Here is a 23,269-nt window from a genome sequence, read left to right on the forward strand (position 1 = left end):
ACCTATTGATGGTCGATAAAGCCAGGTTATCAGTGGAGTGCGTAGTTTTAAGGTGCGTGTGGATCATGTGCAAAACATGCAGCGCACACGAAGGAAACAAGAGAGAGCGCACCGTAGTTAGTTACGTACTCTATATGTATTAATGTCTTAAAAGCCGTGCCATGGATTAGGTAGGCTAGCAGTTTATTTCTAAACATAATTAAAGGTGCAAAGCGTCCCTCAAAATAAGTGATTTTAATAAACATACGAACTACTTGTGTAACTACATGTGTGAAAAAAATAACATAACAGGATAAAAGTACATAGTAATAAGATCCTGGTTTATGAGTGTTTCATCCTATGTTATTATTTGTGTTGTTGTTGTTTCTTTCCCCTCTTTACTTTCACTCTTAGCAGGACGATGCAGCTACCTGATGGTTCATCCACCTGCCGATCATCGAAAAGCTTGGTGATGATGCAACGTGGCTTCACCAATGAGGGAACACTGTGCCTATAAGAGCGCACCTGTGTGGGAAGCAGGATATTACACTTGATTTGTTTGTGATTGCATGTTTGCGAAATGCAGTGTTCTTTTAGAACTTGGTAAGAATTCTAAGAGTGAAAGTAAAGAGGGGAAAGAAAAAAAAAAGGAAAGAAACAACAATAATAACACCAGACAAATAATAACATAGGACGTAACAATGAGCACTGTTTCAGCTGTGCACTTCTATAGACTTTATGCATCAGAGAAACAATTGTGCAGCCATCTATAGAATATTGCACACTTCTATGTCATTGCTGTTGAAGAGTAATTAGCTAGTGCATTTACTTAATGTAGAGTTAACTAAAGTTATCATAGGCATTCATTGTAAACCATCCATCAACCCAAATACGCTAAAGTCAGTTAGTCAAGGTAAACCAATAGCACCAATTATGAAGCAATAACCCCTTTCACTTTGTAGATTTAGTAAACTGATTCAGCAGAGACATAAGCAGCAGTTGTTAAAAGGCAGTGAATCACAATTACTGAGCATGATGGTTAGAAGGATCGATAGAGCAAAGCTCCTAATATCAACTCAGCAGAGAGAAAAGCTCTGCTCAGATGACAGTGGCAAATACTCTCAGAGTCCAATAGGAGCCATTCCAAATCCATTTCTACATATACAGTAGTGATTACATGTGTGTGTAATGAGATTGTGTGTGATAAGTGATACTACTGAGTGCAACTGAATATGGCCGTATCAGTTTCGGTTCAACAGCAGGAAGGAAGAGGTCACCTTATCAAGCACTGTGTTATGGTTTCCATATCATGTAGCATTACAATGCTCAAGATAATGTGGTTTACATATATAATCATGTATAATAATTTTTCTTGTGATCAATGTTTATGAATTACTGATTAATTATTGATTTTTACAGGAAAAGACAAAATGCAACAGTAAAACGTGTTAATTTGTTAAATTTAAGTTACAGTGTCTAACTATATAATGTGAAAACAATGTAAATTTTACTGTGTAAATACTGCCAATGTATGATTTTTTTTTACTATGTAATTCATAGAAGAAAAAAAAACAGTAAAAAGAAGCAACACTTGCCTTTGCAATTTGAATGTAAAGATGCATTTAAATGTTAATGGCTAAACGTATCTTTACAAAAGTTCACAATAAAATCTAGCCAACATTGAATAAAAACATTTTATAAATACATAAACGCATACCCCTTTATCTAAACCTCTCCACTCAACTGCCGGACCTGATCCTGTCCTCCATATCTGTAGGTTTTTTAACACTTTTAACTCCTGTTTGTAGTTCTAACCAAATCCACGTCCAAAACGTGATGGGTTGTGGGCAATATCCCCATGAAACACCCACGTCTTGGTGAGTCATTAATGACATCATTGTAATTTTTGGGTGAACTAACCCTTTAAGATAATATCACTTAATGAAATTGTAAAGTTATTCCATTCAGTAATATCTGAAATATTTTTACAGTAAATTTCTGGCAACAGCATAGCTGCCATTATTTAGCTGCCAAAATTGATAGTATTTACCCCATCGTCAAAGGTATTTAAAAATCTAACAGGATGATATGTCTTATAAAGACCTGATTTACATTAAAACTAATGTTATATACATTACATTCAGGTCCGTATATAAAGTGCAGAGAGTCAGTTTCAGAGATATTTAGCCCCTCTCTCCTGGTCTCACTCTCTCACTCTCTCTCGCCTAAAGATGACATATTAAGCAGATTAATGAAAGAGCTAAAGCTCATGGAAAACCCATCACACTGTGAAATTACAGCACTCACTAGGGTAAAGTCCCTTTAATTTCTCTTCAGCTTGAGTTACAAGAAACAATATCCCCCTTCCAACCCCCCTACACATATGTCAGGTATGGGAAAGAGGAATTGAAATGTTAATGCTTTTAATTTCATTGTGTCATGTGTCATAATACCAGCTGCAGTGCGAAGGAGGAAACATTATTTCTTAGTAAAAAATTCAACTAGGCAACACTCGACAGCCCTACTTCCACTGCAGGTGCCAACTTGGAGCTTGGCCTCGGCGAAAGAACACTTTTATCAGAAGAATTTATGGAGATTGCAACCGACTCCATCAAATGTGGGTACAACTGCCCGTGACCACCATCTGAACTTAAAAAAAATGAAAATGAAGCGAGAGGCCCACGCAAACCTATCGTTAACAACATATGTGTTCACAGAGATTATCTTTGCTTAGCCAGCATGAGTCTATTGATGCCGTTGAGATTGTGAGAAGGAGATTTGCATTGGAAATGTGATGGAAATCAGGCAGTGGCAACAGTGAGTGTAACAGTGAGTGACAACACATACTGTAAAACACCTGTATACAATCACACACACAGATAGTAGGGCCAGCCTGAGATACACAACCTGTGATTTGCAGTATATTGCCAGACTCACTGACAGAGGATAAAAATTGATGGAGAAAGGGTGGCTTTTGCGAGAGGTGCCACTTTTCTTTCCTTTTCTAGCTTGATGGTATCTTTAAATTATCATGGGGACAGGTGTTTACATGCATGATCCTTTAGCCATCACCTGGAGCATACCAACAGGATGTGAAAACCTGTGGTATATCCCCCTGCGAAAGTGACCCTAATCCCATCTCAATGCTCAGTGCCCCCTGTGCTCCTCAACCTCTGGTCAGTACTGAGCCGTTTGCACTGTTTACGCTGATAAACATATCGGCTCTACTGGAGGAATCATTCATTCAGATTATAACATATGTGTATTAACACGTAGCTGCTGGCGTAACAAGCTCTAAGCTTTAAGGGTTTGGGGTTTGGAAAATCCCAAAGCAGTTAAGGAAGGCATGTAGGGAGCTAATCATGTTTTATGTAAATGCAGCAGCTGTACACCTGCCGCTGAAATTAAGCACTTCATTTCAACACAGAGAGAGGCAAGCATGCTAAATGAATTGACTTTGTTTTGAAACAATAAATGGTTAGACATGGAAATGACTGTTTAGTGATTCCAGAATAATACTGCCCATGGCATGAACTAACAATGGTTTACCATCCATAGAAATGTAAAGGTTATCTGCAACAATGTACTCACATCTCCTGCTAGCAGGGCTCCATTGGCATCAGCCATGTTCATGTAGTTGTTGTTATTCCCAAACTGCAAAAGAAACGAGAATAGATTAGTAATTTCAGTTGCACCTCTTTCTAATTCTCTATAGTTGTATTCTATGTAGTGTAATGCATATGTGGTCACAATATAACAATGAATTTTATTTTATGCACAAAATAGTGGGGATAGGAGTTGAATCCAAAATTAACCAATTCCTTGATTCTGAGGAGTTGACTCTACTCAGGGCAGTCTGATACATCTTGTAATCATTCATTCAACAGAATCATTCAAAAACACGAACTTATGTTTTTTTTTATTTATAGATCAATTTATAACTTTATTATTATTATTATTATTATTATTATTTTTACAATGCGTCTAAAGTGTTTTACAAGTATTTGTGTTGTTTTTTCATGTAATAAAATATTTTAGTAAACATGTATAAGTAGGTAAATACTGCTGTTGATTAATATTGCTGTATAAATGAAAACAATCTCATTTAATTATATTTCAAGTTGTCAACATTTAGTGAGAAACAACATGAAAACGTAATGCATTAGATACTTTGAATCGAATGCAATGTTTGGTTGAAATAATACATACATAAAAAAAAAAATCCCATAAAAACAGCCACAGAACAGTCATTTAAAATCCAGATTTTAAAAGGATGGTGATAATTACTTGAATTCGCATTTCAGAATCGATTCCAAATATTCTGGAATCAAACAGCCACAGAAAATACTGGCAGGCCTGTACATTAATGTTATCTGAAATATTTATTCTATCTTGAAAAGCAGTACCAGAACGGTTCATTGATTAGTTCACCCCTCATGTAACTGGGTAATAATAAATAACAGACACAGGAAGTAACCCAGTTGCTAATGAACCTTGCATCAAACATGGGGCAGCTTTAGGTGGGGGTACTTTGCATTTGAAAAGCAGGGGAGTCACATAGTCATCTTAATAATTTGAAATGCCCACAGAGTCTGATGAAAGATAACAGTTTATTATAGCAGGTAAACACAAAGCAGCTTGTATAGCACTCCAAAACAACCCCAATACACAAAGGTCTGTTTTTTGTTGTTGTTGTTGTTTTTGTTTTTTAAAGATGTTAAAACTGACGCTACATAGATATTCAGGTCATTTTCTTTATTTTACATGTAAAAATATGATGGGATGGTGGTGGTGTTTATTCTACTGGATATCCATGTAGTAAATGGAGCTCTTTTCTTTATTCTGATCCTTTATTCTATCTGTACCCCTCTAAATCAAACATGATGGCAAATTGTTGAAATGGCAGGAATCCTATCTTTTCTTCTGAGACACAAACACACTGACAGGTAGGAACAATGGAAGAGCAAAATGAGGAATTATGGGTTAGCAGCTGGAGGGCCAGCACAGAGAGCCCTCTATAACCAGACAAATCATGCACACGCACACACACGTGAGGACCCATGCGCACACACACACACAAACATCAACCAGAACAGCCAGAAAAAGTCTTCACAACAGCCTCAAGGCACTGATTCAATGGCGCATCCAACAGCAAGCCTTTGTCTGTTTAAAACAAAGTGATTCCTTCAGATGTTACACAACCAGAAGAGTCGAAAAATAAGAGGGGAGAAGGGCTTTCTTATCTTATTGTGGAGGGCAAACAATTGCAGGAACAAATTAAGATCAGAGCAAAATGAGAAGAGCATTAATTTATTTTTCCCTTGCTTTGTTCTCTCTCCCCCCCTCATCTTTTTGTCTGAGTGGTTAGTATGCGAATGTAATTACCGAAGGAACTGTAGCTAATCAACTGCGAATGGTATCCATTAATTAGTCTATGCCCTGGAGAGAGAGTGAGCAAGAGAAAGAGCGTGAGGGAAAGAAAAAGAATTAGCTGAAATGTTAAAAGTCTAACCAGCACATATACACATGTAACCGTGCACAACGCAAACACACACACACAGGCCTTGCGGCAGCTGCAGGACTTGAAGGGCAGGTGTTTTGGGCTGAGGAGGCCTTTTTGAGCGCTCACCTGGTGCATATACACATACACAAAGAGGAACAACACACTGCCTCGCTCAATACAGCACCATAACGTCAGCGGTATAATGCCTCTGGAAATAGAAACACTGAAAAAAATGACATTTTTTTCCATGTAGTGTTTCCATTTATAAGCATTCAAATCATATTAGGAAAATCATATTAGTCTGCTGTTGGTCAGTGGTGCAGTTTAGGTGCCATTTAGTCCAAACCATGATGGTGAACTGGTGTGAGCTCTTTGAAAGTAGTATGATAAAAGAAACCAAAGTTTTTTGAGCAACCAATGTGCAGAGAGACAGATAGGTCTTTGACTAAACATCTCATTAAAGAAAATAACTACCCTCACCCCACCCTCCAAAAAGTACAACTATTAATAAGCAAATCAATATAGCTGCAATGCGAACCAAGTTCCTGCTTCGGTCATACAGGGACTGGACAGCCCTTAGCAAAGGACCCCGGATCCCATACTCCTGGAGCACCCTCCACAGGCCACCACGAGGGACACATTCGAATGCCTTCTGCAAATCCACAAAGCACAAGTGGATTGGTTGGCCAAACTCCCATGAACCCCCCAGCACCCTGTAGAGGGTATAGAGCTGGTCCAGTGTTCCACGGCCTGGACGAAAACCGTACTGTCCCTCCTGAATCAGAGGTTCCACTATCCAGTACCCCGACATAAACAGGGAGGCTGAGAAGTGTAATCCTCCTTCTTAAAAAGAGGGACCACCACCCCGGTCTGCCATCCCAGAAGCACTGTCCCCGACCGCCACGCGATGCTGCAGAGGCGTGTCAGCCAAGACAGCACCACAACATCCAGAGATTTGAGGTACTCAGGGCAGATCTTATCCAACCCGGTGCCTTGCCACCGAGGAGTTTCTTGACTTCCTCAGTGACTTCAGCTAGGGTGATGGACAAGTCCACCTCTGAGCCCTCAGCCTCTGCTTCCTCAATAGACGACGTGACGATGGGATTGAGGAGATCCTCTAAGTATTCCTTCCACCGCCTGATGACATCCCCAGTTGAGGTCAACAGCCGCCCACCTCCACTGTAACCCACACCAGCCTGTCACCTCTCACCATGGGCAACTCCAGTGTGTGCCCAGTGGTGAAAAGTCCATCCTCTCTCAAGTAGTGTGGTTCCAGAGTCCAATCGGTGCGTAGAGGTGATCCCGACTATCTCTAGTCGGAACCTCTCTACCTCACGTACAATCTCAGGCTCCTTCCCCGGCAGTGAGGTTACGTTCCACCTCCCTAGAGCTAGTTTCCATGTCCAGGGATCGGGTTGTCGAGGCCCCCGCCTTCGACTGCTGCCCGATCCTCTCAGCATCGACCCCTTGTGTTTTTTCTGTAGGTGGTCACCCCACAGGAAGGCAGCCCAACCCTGGGCCTCACTCCAGAGTGGGGCCCCAGCTGTGCCATACCGGGCGACGTCATGGTCCTCTGTTTAATTTTAATCACCTTAACTTTTACGGTTTGCAGCCGAGTGTGAAGCAGCTGGGATGAGAATCAGCACCTCCAAATCCGAGGCCATGGTCCTCAGTCGGAAAAGGGTGGCTTGCCCACTTCAGGTTGGTGGAGAGATCCTGCCTCAAGTAGAGGAGATTAAGTATCTTGGGGATTTGTTCACGAGTGAGGATCGGATCAGTGCAGCTTCAGCAGTAATGCGGTCAATGTAGCGGTCTGTCAAGGTAAAGAAGCACCTTTCCTTCTCTACGTTCCTAGTCTCACCTATGGTCATGAGCTTTCGGTCATGACCGAAAGGACAAGATCCCGGATACAGGTGGCTGAAATGAGCTTTCTCGGCAGGGTGGCTGGGCGATCCCTTAGAATTAGGGTGAGAAGCTCGGTCATTCGGGAGGAGCTCAGTCAAAAGCCGCTGCTCCTCCACATCGAGAGGCGTCAGCTGAGGGTGGCTCAGGCACCTCCTGGACGCCTTCCCGGGAAGGTGTTCTGAGCACATCCTACTGGGAGGAGACCCCGGGAAAGACCTAGGACAATGCTGGAGGGACTGTGTCTCCCAGCTGGCCTGGGAAGGCCTCAGTGTCCCCCCGGAAAGCTAGAGGAAGTGTCTAGGAAAAGGGAAGTCTGGGAAGTCTCTGCTTAGACTCCTGCCCCTGCGACCCGGCCCCGGATAAGTGGAAGAAGATGGATGGATGGAATATAACTGCAGCACTGTTTGGAGTCAACATGAAATAAAAGTTTTAGAAAGTAGAAATTTTCTAACTGAATGTGCATTATTGTGAATGATTCATCAATGAATCATGTTATTCCAAGGGGAAAAAAAAATCGTTCATCCGTTATCATTAAATCAAAATGAAATAAAGTTTCCTCTTATGCTGACATCACTTCGGCCACTCAGGCTATTGAATAAATGTTAATCAGCACTCATTAAATGGCAGTTTTCACAGCGATGCCATAGAACAACCACTTTTTTTTAGGGTGAAGAATATTTGAATAATCTAAAAAACTTTTTCCACAATAAAGAAAGTTTTATGCAATGGAAAGGTTCCATGGATGATAGAGGTTGTTCATGGAACCAGATAACAATCATTTTCAAGAATGAATAATCAAATAACGATTTATGCTTTGTTTTAACTCACACTCGCACTATTTCTATTCTGGTATATAATGTTTTATAATAATCCAATTGATTCCACCACACACTTTTTACCATTAAATTTCCAGTTTCAATTCTAAATAGTTACATTATGGAAAAAGTTTGGCAAACAGCAACTCATATTGACTTTACCAATGAATTTGCAAAATATCATCTTTTGAATAAGTTAAAAAAGAAGAAAGGTTGGGAGAGAGATCTATCAAATGAGAGACAGAGAGAGAACACAAAGTGGATTCTGAGAAGATGGAAAAAAGTTCATGCCTCATTTCATCACTAATGTGGGTCTACATAATACAAACAGCAAAAGGGGAAGAAAAAGTATGTGTGTGTGTGTGTGTGTGTTTATGTATACACTAGCACTGCTTCAGGCTTTAAGTTATTCGTTCACACCATCAGCATTCACCCTGTTTTAAATCCCATTACCTGCCTCTCTGCCTTGTATCACTGACACATGCAGATCCACAACTCATGAATATTAATTGAACAAACATTATTCTCAAATGAATATAACAGAAGGACAAGAAGTGCTGCTTTAAATCACCTTCCACTTGTCAGTTGTACATTTAACAAGTGATGCCGATAAACAGAAATAAAATAAAAGAGAGCTTTTAGGAAACAGAAGTTAGCGTGAATGGAAAAGGACACGGGGTGTTGTCGCTCTTGGCTCTCTTCAGTGTGAGAGCAGACCCTCTCATGTTCATGGCAGGATGGGACTGAGCCAGATGCCAAATGAGATTAGCCGTGATGGGAGGATGAGACAAAATGAAAGAATGAAAGAGAGAATGCTGTAAATGGGTCAGATCAGACAATGGAGCCTCTGTAATTAACAAGATGAGAGAAGCAATGCAAATGCTATACCTCTGTCTCGTTAGGGAACACAGTAACAAGCTCAACACACCCATTTTAGGTATGAGTCACAATGGATGACTAGTCAACCAACCAGTAGATTAGGGATGTAAATTTCAGTATTTATTCTCATTTGTATATTTTTTCCTAAGTGTTCATTTATTAGCACAAGTGCTTTAATGAACATAAATAGTTTTACTTTTTGGAAATATGTAGTTACGTCTACCCTTTATTCTGACTAAAAATGCTCAAATCAGACAATGTATAGTAAAGATGTTTTTATTTTATGCACAAATTTTATGCAAAAAATGTCACACCTTACCTGCAACAAACGAGTTTAAATTGTTTAACTTACTAGTTTACATTTTTTAAGCATCATCGCTTTAATTAACATGGAATTTTTATGTAGTTTTACACTTTTCAAACATAAAAATGGTCCCATTAGACAATCTTCATGTTAGTGTTGTTATATACACAAACTGTTCCTGACTGGATTTGGAAACCAGAGTCCAGACTGAGCCAGGATTCATAACCTGAGTGTTTGTATATTCTTATGCAAGTGTTTCCAAAGGGAAATAAGATATTATTACAACAGAGTAAATTCAATCATCCCATGGGGGAAAAACAATATTATAGAACTAATACCCGGCACAACCCAAACACAATCCACTTTAAAACAACGTGACCATGACCAACAGCCTGTTTGAAGAATTACTGAGATCACATGGTCATTATCTACAAATGGGTGATTTGAACAAACATGCTGCAGTACGAACGACACATATCATATGCAAGATTACTTTACTATTAAAATATAATATTTTGAGGAATAATCTTTGGTGCTTTAAGGGAGAAAGTAAAACTAGCCTCTTGGCGTGAACAACACGTACATACTCACAAAAAGCGATACACACAAATATAAAATGACATAAGCACACACAGTTAAGGAGGGGAAATGTGTAAACTGACATCTTTGTCCAGCAGGCCCACACAAAGAGCCTAAAGCAGGGCCGTTCTGATCCACAGGAGAAATCGATCTCTAAAAGTCAGTTTAAAGCTAAAATCATTAGATGAAAGCACTGCACACAGAGAGAATACAATCACACTGACAGAGACTCTCTTTAGACAGTCACCTCTTCCTCTCATCCTTCTCTTTCATGCTCTCGCTCTCTCTCCCTTGCTTTCTTTCACTTCTATCTTCTGTGCTTTTTCGGTATTGCATTCAGCTATACTTCAGTTTCTTAAAAAAAAAAGGTAATCTAAAGTGCCATTTATAAATAAAAACAATTGTATTACATGACATTTATTTCTGTAGATGCTAGCCTTTTACAAAAATATCAGGAAGAGATATAAAGAGAAGATCTGGACTAGTGCACCATTGCCAAAAGAGCTACAAGTGGCAACAATGAAATCTGAGAGCTACTTGAGATTTTTCCCACCAGATGAGAGATATGAAATGGATCCATTTAGAAGTCCTTGAGTTTCCATCCACTGAGCTTTCAGTACGACAGCCATTATATCACTGTAATGCATAAAGAGGGATGACTGAATGCAAATTTAAATTAATAGATTAGAAAAATGTGGGGTTGAGTATATTAATCTCAGCATGTGTTCCAAAATGCTGAATTAAAGAAGTAATAATAAATCATCATCATCATAATCAACAACAACATTACTATTGTACTGCTAAGAATAATAATAGTAACATTTTCAGTATCATCATCAGTAATAATAATATACTAATTAGATAAAAATCAAAACTGCCCTGTTTTGTCTAGTCTAAATACCTCTGATTAATGACAACCCTTGTAACTTTCTGAATAAGATAATTTATTCCATTTCAATCTTTACAGAAAGCACTGACTAGTTGAAGCTTCATCTTTGATCTCGCTGGGTACAGCACTGGCTCTTTGCCACAGTAAAGCTAACACCCTGAATATGGCTTTAGAGATTCCCATAATAGAACAGAACACCCAGTTACACACACACACCGCCCCCACATATGGAAGTGAACGCCGTTTATAATGTATGAATGCTGACTTGCACCTAATTTCATTTCAGTTTTTGGAATGTACCAACAAGCTCTGTATAATAACACAAAAATACATAAAATAATAACGCAATAAAAAGTGTACCCTATAAAAACGTTAAATGCATTTTCTTATTACCAAGCAACTCTAGGTGAAACTTCCAAAGCAGGATTTTCTTTGTTTTCACCATTTCCATGACTAATTTCTCCAAGTGTTGCATACAGTACATTTTCTTTATTGCAGCTTGGGTACATCTGCAGTGAGTGCACTGCCTGCCAGTTGTTCAGTCTCTGCAAGTCTGTGAAACACAAACTGTTAAGAGCCGGCTCATACATCAGCCTATTATTCTAGAGAATACTCCACCATATTAAACAAATGGATCAGCCTACAGCTGCAGAGAGGAGCCTGCATGAGGGGCCAGAGGTTATTGTCTAATTTAAATCTTGGCTGTATTCCCGGGCCAGTGCCACATTCCAATTTGTGGCTGTGTAGCCTGGCGCCACTGACAGGAGTCCTTCTGAAAACACAGTTATGGCTGCCCTCCAGAAATGTGTCGAGAAACAAAGCAATCAACAGGTTGTGGAAGATTAACAGCGTGGTTGATATAAATTAGCCTGAATAATGAAAACAGTTTATAGGTTTTGTGCCACACAGACTGCTTACACCTATTGTGTGTTCACACACACAGAGCTATATGGAAAGAGAGGTCTTGCTCATTTATGAAAGATAAACTGTGAGCCAGGCTTCATAGCATGCTAAATAAAATAAAACGTATGGAAAAACGAACCACTTGAGCCATTCCAATAATTCAATGGGCATCCCATATGTATCGCACAATTACAATACCTAACCTTCTCTATTCACATCTGGTTATTATGGTGACACTTTGAGAGCCCAGGAACAAGTGAGCACCAAGGATTTGCACATATATGCCCTGAAATAATTCCACTCTTGAAGACAGGGCGACAGCACAGAGATCAAAGAGAAACTGAAATAAAACTGAGAATTACTGAAACTGTGCCGTCGTTAAAAGGGTTTCATGTGATGTGGATGGAGAGACAACTTATCTTCAGCAACAAAGAAGTTTTTAAGAGAACAAAAGAGATGGCGCAAATCATATTTTGAATCAAACGATATACTGCAAAAAATATATGGCAAAAAACTGATCCCAACAAAATATTTAAGTACAATATAATGTAATCAAAATGTAAATAATTTACACATATTGATTTGTCTGGATCCAGAAAAATATACAGAGACGTCGTGAAATATTACCCAATTTTACGGTGAAAAGTCTGAAAAGAGGGTCAATAACAGATCCTATATTTGAGTCTTGACCTCTGTTACAGGCCAAATGGGGGAAATGCTGGACTAAAATAACAGACTGGCCAAAACACAAGAAAAATTTCCACGGGCCGACCATCATCCACAGCCCTGTCCACCTCCATCTGTCTTCATTAGGTCAGTGTTTGACCTGTTTCTCTGCATCTGAAGAGGTCTTCGGGGACATCCTGTGTACTCCTAACACTGTTAGTAGTGGTGCACCGAAATGAAATTTCTGGGCCGAAACCGAAACCGAAAATTTAGGATGCACTTGGCCGAAAACCGAAACTGAAGCCGAAAAATATATATTTATATTTATATAATATATATATATATATATATATATATATATATATATATATATATATATAAATTGTTTGAATTTAATGGATCTAAAAAATCACAAAACCAATAGAATAATCAAACTTTTATTAACAGTAAGGCATACATAAAAAAACCTAAAATATCTTTAACAATAAATAAACATAATAATACCAAATAATATTATTCTTCAAGTTTTATGTTCCACCAAATAAAATTGTTTTAAAAGTTGTGCAAAAAAGACCCACAATTATCTGAATAACTGCACACAAAATCACAGAATGGCAGTGGGCCTCTATTCTGCTGCTGCATGTAAACAATGGTTTCCTTACATTTTAAATTGCTGTACAAAACAACAGTGCAAAAACAGCAATAGAACTTAATCCAAACTCCACTTAAAATGCGATCTGTATCCAGATAAGTTATCCGGATAATAAGTACTGATTCCATTTACACCTGGCCACATAAATGTGTTTTTGCAAAACGGATATAAATCCGATCTTCACCTCCTGCGTTATATGCAGATTTAATGGATTGCACGCCACCAAAAGCAACAGATCTGAGCGGCATTTTATTGATCATCAGCTAATTTCCAAATCAGAGACATCAATAAGAGAGAGTGGCAACAGGCCTGGTAATTTCGTTTCTTTACTTGAAAATGTGTTAACTGCGTCTGTGACATACTTTCACTTTTATTTGCGATGTTTTCACGTTGAATAGACGCTCAGCTGCTCATCTGCGGTGATGCGTGTCGCATCTGACTAGGCTATAACATATAACACGCTCTCACTCGTTTATTTTTTAGCATTTTTGGGAGGAGTAAAATATATGTGGTTTCAACAACCAGATTGCGTTTACACCTAGTAAAGATCCGGACACAATGCGAGCCAGACTACCTCCAGATGTGGTCAGGCAGATCCGATCACAACGCGTTTACACCTTGCATTAACATGCGTTTTTTATTATCCGGATAACTTATCTGGATACAGATCGCATTTTAATACCAGGTGTAAACGGGGTCAAACTGTAAACAACATTTTGGCCCATGTAGCCTTAGGAAACACAGTTGTGCAGTGCTACGCAAATTTTAATGTAACTGCTATCCACACACAGAAAATAGGACTGCTGTTTATTTAAGCAAAAGTGGCAGGTTTCTCTTTAAAAACAAAAGTTGCTCAGCTTTTTGACAGGAAAGACGGTTCCTCTTCTCATTAAGAACATGTGACGCTGCACTGAATAGTCTCTCACTGTCTGGGCTGGTGCTTGGGGCAGATAAATACCTGCGTGCAATCCGCGCAAGCAATGGAAACCGGTCTTCGCGCCAGTAGTCAAGGGGATTGTCGCTTCTGGCAATGGGTAGTTCAGCTAGATACGTCTCTATTAGTTGTGCGGCTGCGCTTGTTCCGACAAGGAGTGTATGCCTCCTCACTTGTACGTAAGCGTTTCTCAGGCACCGTTTGCGCTGCGCTCCCCGTCGAGTCTTTTTCTTCAACGAAAAGTTCTTTGGCACCGCACCCCCTCTTGAGACTTTTGCTGAACAAATGTTACAAATTGCAACTTTGGTGTCCTCATCTGAAACTTTAAAATACTTCCATACCGCTGACATGGTTAATCTTTGATATGCAGACGCGTGATAACAGCTCAACCGTGAAACCTAAGCGCTTGCGCACGGATGGGAGGGGCGGGTGGGTGACATTAATTTTCGGTTTACGTTTTCGGTTGGGGTTTTTTTTTTCGGCCCGAAACCGATAATGCCATTTTCGGCCGAACATTTTCGGCGGCCGAAATTTCGGTGCACCCCTAACTGTTAGCGTGGATATTTTGAAAGCAATAACCTCACAACAGCACAGCCAGCCAATTTACAGTAACAGCAGGTCCGGTGAAGACAATGGCAAGTGGCTAATCCGAGCCTAAGAGTAAAGAGATAAATAAAAGTTATGGCATGGAACGTATCCGAGGATGGTGGGAAATGAGATAGACTGCTTCCATTGTTTCTCTAGGGTGCTGAAGAGATAATAGGAGATGTAATTGGTAAAGAAATACAATGAAAATAAATTATGTCATTCATTTGATCACAAAAGAGATCAAGACTCATTTTCTGGCTGATATCCATAAACATTGATCTAAAACATTGGCACGCAGAGGGATTATCACGGGCACATGACAATAGCTAAAGAGGTGTATGCACATAAATTTAAACAAGGTCTAACATGACAACGCTCAGAAGAGTTTAGGAGGCTAATGGGTGTGGCAATGTTAAAGGGTTAGTTCACCCAAAAATGAAAATTCTGCCAGTATTTACTCACCCTCATGTTGTTTCAAACCTCTATGTGTTTATTTGTTCTGCTGAACACAAAGGCAGATATTTGGAAGAATGTTTTAATCAAACAGATCTCATTCCCCATTGACTGTCAATGGGGAATGAGATCTGTTTGATTAAAACATTCTTCCAAATATCTTCCTTATAACATATAGAGGTTTGGAACAACATGAGGGTGAGTAAATACTGACAGAATTTTCATTTTTGGGTGAACTAACCCTTTAATGTATTTGGTCTTAGCGGAATAGATCTGTTAAGCTGCTGCTGTTGATTATTGCTGCGGCTGTAGAGCAAGTTCAGACTTGCAACTACCAATACATACACAGACATGCTGCCGTGAGCAAGTAAGACATACTGCTGCTGCACAAATCACATGAAATTACCAGATAGCAGATCTTTACAAGTGGATCTATATGTGGACAGTTTCAGAGGAACTTTGAAAATGCACTGCAGACTGCTACAGCAAACACTGACCAACTATTTATATGTTGAGAAGCAAGTTCATTGGCTGCCGATGCAACAGGAACCAATCAGCTTGTGCTGTGTAGTTAACTATGCAATTGTAACCAGGTTGAGTTAAGGAACCATTAGCCTGAGCCATCTAGAGTTTAATGACAGAATTTGGTATTCCCTCGAACTTGCATACAGCTTTCGGGGTAATATTTATCCTAGTCACACAGTCTGATTTATTCATTCAAGAGCTATACTATTAAACTGTGAGATTATAACCTGATGACGATTTGACGAACCATTTGTGTGACCAGAGGTGCACGCTTCTGTAACGATCCATCCACGTGCCATACATTTGCCGACCCCAGATCTAAAACAAACCATTTCAGAGGGACTTTGTAAAGATAATCAGGTAACAAAAATGGTTTCATTTCAAAGGGTAATGCAGGACACTCTTCTTTGCAGAGTACATTTCAATTTCAATCAGCTCGAGCATCTTTTCTTCTTCTACTGCACAGCTACTCTTTAAACCACCAAACTGACCACAGCAGTGATGAAGACAGTTTTATTTTCATTCACGTCTCCCACTCATCCTCAACCATTCCAATTAAAATCAGAGTGACTGATTGAGTATAATCGTAGCCAGAGGCATGACGTTTAAACACTGGCAGACCCGCTGTCAATGTGGACTTGTCATGTACAACAAAGCATGTTTAAAGCATAATTGAGGCCAGATGGCTGAATCTGGTGCCAAGACAGACAGGCAGTCCATATGCATGTCCACAGAGTATCAGTATGACTGTAATCAAAAATCACACAAGTGTCTGTCAGAGAAGTCTTTTCACTCTGCATACTATTTTTTTAATCCGCAGACAACGTTAAGTGCGCCTTCTGCAATAGTGCAAAAGAAGCCTTCAATTGGAATTGTGTGGCAATAGATAGTCCTTCACATCAGCAACATGCTCTCTCTGCATGTGTGCATGAGAGAACTCTTCTTCTTTCAGTGGCTAATGATGAAAGTTGTCTTTCTGCAAGTGCTACATTGCTGTTGACCTGACTGGCTAGTTCAGGGGTTTTCAAACAGGAAGATTCTAGAGGGTCTGCAGAAAATATGAGAGAAAAATAAAAATGTATTGTTTAGTCAAAGTTCACTGTAAACTGCTCCAGAATGACATTTACTGTGAAAAGCAAATAAATAAATAAATAAATAAATATATATATATATATATATATATATATATATATATATATATATATATTTTAATTTTTAAAAATTAAAATTTAAAACATTTAATAGTAACTTGGTTTATGAATTAGAATTAGGAAAAACACTAAATAAAAAGTAAATCTATTTCCAGTTGATAAATTGATCTTGTTTCAGTACAATATAAAATTATTTGATTTTGATAATAACAGGTTGCCCACATGATATTCTCATGCGCTTTTTTTACACATATATAAAGACTTTATTTATTTATTGCATTACATTTTCTAAAAAATAGTACATAAAAAAAAACAACTGGGGGGAAAAAAAAACAACTGATAAAAAAGAAAACTTATAAAGTTACACAGTAATTTCCAATCAGGAATGAACACAATATTGGCTGACCACAAATATTTTGGATGACAAATATTTTGGACTGCCAAATAACTGAATTATGACTGACAGTGAAGCAAAACATTAAGCACCCCTTTCGCATTACTCTGTGACAAGAAAAATATAAATATTCGAAACGGGCTCGTAAAATCTGAATAGTCCACGTAATCCCATCTGGGTAATTCTGCAGTGAACACTCTGGCATCATTTCAGTAAACTTTCATGCCAGTAACAGCAATACCTACATTAATCTCTCTCATCAAATCGACAGGGCCGGCAGAACGTCTGGAGCAGCACCTCTGACATCACACTTTATGAATTATATAGAAATATGGGATATATAACATTGCACACGTTGACCAAAACATACAGGCAATGCTCTGGGGCCTAATTTATCATTGTTATTCAAGTGCTTGCTCACCTCACACTTAAAACAAAATCCTTCTAGATTCTAATTAAGCTCTAAGGTACCTCCCAAGGGCTCTGCTTTGGCAAAGAAAAGCACTTTGATTTATGTAGCACTTTGTCGTTAGCGCTTCAGGCCTGCCTGTTGCGAACACACTAGTGATAAATATGAGCATGGAGCAATTACTCATATTTGTTAATTAACTCCCGCTAACAATGTTTTCCTCCACAATGTAATGAAAACACAGCAGATTGAACACAAATATGCCCCATTATTTCATGTCTCCACCTACATGCAATTAAGATGAAAATAATTTGCTGCCACAGAGCCCTCGCTGTGAGGGGAAACTTCCACAGCATACCAAATAAAAGCCGTTTACCCAGCACAAGCAGCAATCACATGGAACTGATAGGCTTTAAATGCTGTAATTAGCTCTCAACCTTGTGGCTGTCCGACTGCATCCCACTAATGTGCGAACACATGCACTTGTGAATTACTTCAAATATCACAGCTCTCCTTTGCAGCCCTTTAGCCTCAGTTAGACAGGGGCCAAACACTCTCTAGCTCTCTCTCCCCCTCTCTCTATCTCTCATATGAAGAGAAAATAGCTTAGCAACCTTTTTGAGGAACGCCGCACAAATAGATCGTATCCTACGGCACCACTGGATTGAGAACAAAGATGTTAAACATAGAGGTCTAACATGCCAAGGCAGTGAAAACCTATATGGCTAAATCAGATCCCTATATACACAATGCTGCCTGTCATTTAACACAGGCCGAGCGAGCAGCACAGAATGCTACTATACTGAAGAGACATTGTTTATATGCTCAACCCACAAAGATTACCCTGATAACAATTCACTCTCTCCCTACTAGCGCAGAACAAAATGGCCGATGTCAAACAGATCAGACTCCACCCCGATGCTCAATTAGTAGTGATCATGGGCTTCTTTTACACTGCGGTGCTCGGTGAGGCCAGTTGAGTTTAGGAGTGGATTGAGCCCCTGTGTAAACAGAGCTTTGGAGATTCCAGTCTCCGGGGATCTGACATGTGGCTCAGAAGAGCATGGGGAGATGAATGCTCTCATACAGACTTTATCAGGGTGAGTGAGAAGGGTAATGTTCCTAAAACAATCTACCAATGGGGGTTTTACAGAGTGTAAGACTCTAGAGCGTACCATCCGGTGGTTTAAGCGAACAGATCCTAACGCTGCAGCAACATCTAGTGACCCCTACAGCAGCACACAAGTGAACCAACTGTGTGATAATATAAAACATCACAGTAGAAAGGAATATTGAAGGTGAAATGTTTCATTTCTGCACAACTAGCAGCACCCAATGACACTTTATAAGAAGTTTCTACAAACACACCACCAATCTAAAATTTCAGACATTGGCTGCTATGCTGAAACACTCAAAAAGATTGTGTCCAAAAGTGTCACACATTATTTGTAAAGATTATCCATCTGCATTCATTGAGGAATGCATGTTCTGCTAGACTATCAGTTCCAATACATGTTTATAAAGATCAGTTTTTTAGAAAAATCACAGAACAGAATGAAACAGTAATAGTGTTGAATTGTTTAAATGTGTTAACTGCTCCAAAAAAAGTGCAATTCAATTCTGAGAATGTCATTTGTACATGTGGACAGTAGAGGGGATCCATCATATTAATTTTATTAAAAATAATTTAGAAAACTAAACTACACAGAACCAAAACCGTACTGAATCACATATGGATCCTTTAATATTGATACAAGACAAGTCTTCTCACTCTGGAGGCCCCAGTGTTTCTATCTAAACACTGAGCAAAGCACTACTCAAGTTATTGGACTATTCTCCTAACACTTTGACGAGCTGTTAACTTTAAATAATTCTGATGTAACAATTTCTCTTAACTTACTATACCAATTTTTTTTTTTTACAATGCTCCTCTTTATCAAGTTCAACTAATGAAGAAAGTTTACCTCAGCTATAGAAAAAATAGTATATGCTAAAAATGTAAGTATTAAAAATACAAAAGTAGATTAAGTGCATTCAAATAGTCAGACAGTGCTTAGTTGCATCACAGTGATGAGCAGAGTTACACAATGAATCATCCCATTTAACCCCTCTATTCTTCCTACTTATACATGTAAAGGCTTCATATTCAAGTATTCGTATCTTTGAAAAACAACACCTGCATCTATATGCTGAACAACCGAAGTGAACATGTTCAATATAAGACCACATTCTATTTCATTATTCTCAACCTAGGCTCATTGGAAAACATGCCTCTACTTCCTACAATTTTCAAAAATCCAAATATATGGATTAGATATACAAACAATTCACTGGGGTTTCCAGGTGAAATAAAGACTAGTGGCGGTAAAACAACAATATTATTCCATTTTTAGATAAATTATGACTAGAGAGATTATTGATTAAATAAGTCTTTTCAAGTGGTTCCCTGTTGTGAACTCAAGACACTTTAACCATATTGCATGATTTGTAAACTAATACATTTTGACATATAGCATCACCAAACCAACACCATATGACTTTTCTGACAAAGCAACCTTGCTCAGTAACTCACATGGTACAGTGTTACACTTGCAATGGGAAGCATTTGGGTATGATTCCCATGATGCAAGCTAAAATGCCATGGTTGCTTCTTCAGCATATGTGCTTTAATTCCATGTTTGCTTCATGTTTTCAAATGTAATAAAGCATTAACCCTTTTAGTGCCACTCATTTTATTTTTGAACTGCCACAATACACAAAGAAACTAACATAATAAAGCACTGCCTGATTCATGCTCATCTGCTTTGAATACAATTATTAGCGGCACTCATGGGACATTTTACTTTGAAGGTGTCGCGAAAAGTCCAAGAAGAAAAGTAAAGTCATTGTGCAGAAACGTTAAACAGACAGGGTTTCCCAGTTAGCTTGCATTGTTAGCACCCATTACAAACCTCCACTGTGTATTCCTTTTCATTGAAAAACATTTGTTTGAACCAAACACCATGACTGAGACATCAGTGAACCTTTTGAAGGTCCTCCTTGAAGCTATCCGGCTTCACAGCTCAACCATGCAAGCTTTTCACGCAACACAATATTAACCACACTATTCCACTATAAATTTAATTTAGCAAAATGGAGGTGCTTCATTTAATGTCTACCTAAATATATTTAAATAAAAGCCCCTCACCCAAACACACACACACACACACACACAGTAAAAGCCTCTTCACAAACTCCAGATGGAAGCCAGCTGCTGAAGTCTCCAATAGAACTTTATTAGAGGCTAAATGCAACATTCAATCACACTTTAGCGGAGAGTACAGACTGGTGTTTCTCTCAAGGATTCCTCTGAGGCTTATAAAAGACCCATCAGCAATGAAGCAATCACTGTACAATTTTTGGAAACCGTCTACAAAGCATTCACTCTCCAGTTTTAATATGCACATGAAATAAATATCAGCAGCTGGCTTAGCAGTGAGGCAAACCATATGGTTGGTGGCAATGAAAAACTAACACCATCAAACTTTTTTTTCCCCCTCCTTTTCTTTATTTCTTTTTTAATCATTCTTCCCCTTGGCAGAACCATAATTTCATCTAGCATCAAACAGAGAACATATGTCTTAATGTGTTACGATATAAGTGACAGCAAATGAATGTCCATTGCCCTGTCTTAATGAGAAGAACAGATCCTCTGTACGGAGCAGATTTTTATTACAAGGGAAAATACGCTGTCATGGGCATGATAACAATTTCATGGTAGGCGAATCGGATAGGAAGAGCAAACGTGCGAGAGGTCCTTTTCTCTCCCCTCTGCCTGTGATACAGCATCATTCCACATGCTAGTCAAATGATTAATTGCCCTGGGTTGTTCTATCAAGCACAATTTAAAAGAGTCGGCATGTCAGCGCAAGCTGCCAGCCTTTGGAAATCAGTGCCCTTGGAGCAATGCGCTGCTACTGAACAAAACCATGCTCCTGTACCGCCTCAGGCATGGGAGACAATGGCGGGTCCTCCTCCTTGGCTGGGTCCAAACCTGTGAATCAACAAGCTGACAATCAGATTTTTGTGAAGCGCTAAATGTAAACCTAAGAAAAGAAACAAATCTATTCTTTTAAAGGGATGGCAGAGTGAGGAAAAAAGGAAAGAGTCCGAGAGAGGAGTAAACTGCAAAGCCAAAGTTTACATGGGCTAACAACTTAATGTACATTACAGTGAATTGCATTCCAATGCAAAACAAAGGGTCTTTTCTTTTTGATCAGACTATGGCACCTTTATGAAAGATTTCAATTAAAATCCAGAGTGAGAGAGAGTGTTACCCAGCTACCTTGTGGGAAAGTAATGGAGGAGTTACCCATAATGTCAGTAACTGATGACATTTTTAAGCTAATAGCAAACACACATTGGTCCCTAATTTCCATAACACTGTCTCCAGCTGCACACAATCACCTTACTGGTTTTACAATCCAACTGAATTTCAAGTTGAGAGAGAAAGAGTTAGACAGAAAGACAGAGAGACAGAGAGAGAGAGAGAGAGAGAGAGAGAGAGAGAGAGAGAGAGAGAGAGAGAGAGAAAGAAAGAAAGAAAGAAAGAAATGTAACAAAGCTCTAAAGGTAGTCTTCTGTTGTTAATCGTAACGAGTCATTTTAATATGTGTTCTGTTTGCTCATTCAAATGAGTCTTTTGTTTGCCCCCACTATCTGAACTCTTTGCTCAGTGAGCCTTACTAGTATTTGCACACCTGCTGTCTTTTGTCAGTTCATACAGGACAACTTGGAGCCGCGGGGGATTCTGGGAATGTGCGGTGCAACCTGACAAAGGACTAACAGATTCACTGCAATATGAGTTTATATTATCATCTGACACGCGTTATCTGAAGCATCATTCTTCAGTTATAATAATGAGATCCTCCCTCCTCTCTTCCCCTTTTTCTGTCACTATTCAGATCCAATGTGCAATAAAACAAATGTCTTCATCAAATGAATAATTGACACTGACTGTACCTCTGTCACAAATAAATGGAGACTAATGTTAATCTCAGAATAAAGTTACGATCAAAAGTGTTTGTCAATTAAGTCGTAAAAGAACATTTTGTTTAAATTCTGAGACTACTGGATTGTTTTAGATCAGTGGTTTTTTTTTTAGTATGTTTAAACAATTTATTCCTGTGATGGCAAAGCTGAAGTTGAAGCATCAGCCTATTACTTCAGTCTCAGGGTTACATAATCTTTCAAAATCATTCTAATAATATTAGAATGATTTTGATGTTCAAATGTTCATATTATGCTGATTTGCTGCTGCTCAAGAAACATTTCTTATCATGTTGAAAACAGTTTTTTTTTTTCAGGATGCTTTGATGAATATACTTTACACATGCATCCATGAAAACACTCTCGTACATGACCGTGTTTGCAAAATTTTTTAGGATTTATTTGAAACATTTGTTATTCTGAACAGACAACTAAACAAAACAATATGTAACAAAATGCTGCAATTTATTTGAAATGTTGAAATTAATTATTTAAGAAAATCGATTTGAATGAACGATTCAATGAGTCGCTCTTAAACATTTCACTTGTTTCATTACTGGATGAATCAGCATCTTCGAACAAATCTCTAGAAAGAATGATTCAATGACTCACTCAAAGATTTCACTTGGTTCATGACTGAATGATTCAATGACAAATATATTTTTAAAAGTCACTTGTTGCCACCTGGTGGTGTAACAATGAAAATTACTTCA

General features: G+C 38.7%; 1 protein-coding gene across 1 annotated transcript in view; it reads right to left on the minus strand.

Annotated features, from left to right (window-relative positions):
• The window catches only part of tox3 (TOX high mobility group box family member 3), a 49,492-nt gene that overhangs the window by 14,022 nt on the left and 12,201 nt on the right, over window positions 1-23,269 (minus strand). Inside the window, exon 2 of the mRNA XM_039657182.2 lies at window positions 3,571-3,633. Coding sequence (XP_039513116.2) covers window positions 3,571-3,633 — 63 coding nt within the window. The remainder of the gene's footprint in view (window positions 1-3,570; window positions 3,634-23,269) is intronic.

This window comes from Pimephales promelas, chromosome 1 (assembly GCF_988280905.1).
Source record: "Pimephales promelas chromosome 1, fPimPro1.hap1.1, whole genome shotgun sequence".
Taxonomy (NCBI): Eukaryota; Metazoa; Chordata; class Actinopteri; order Cypriniformes; family Leuciscidae; genus Pimephales; species Pimephales promelas.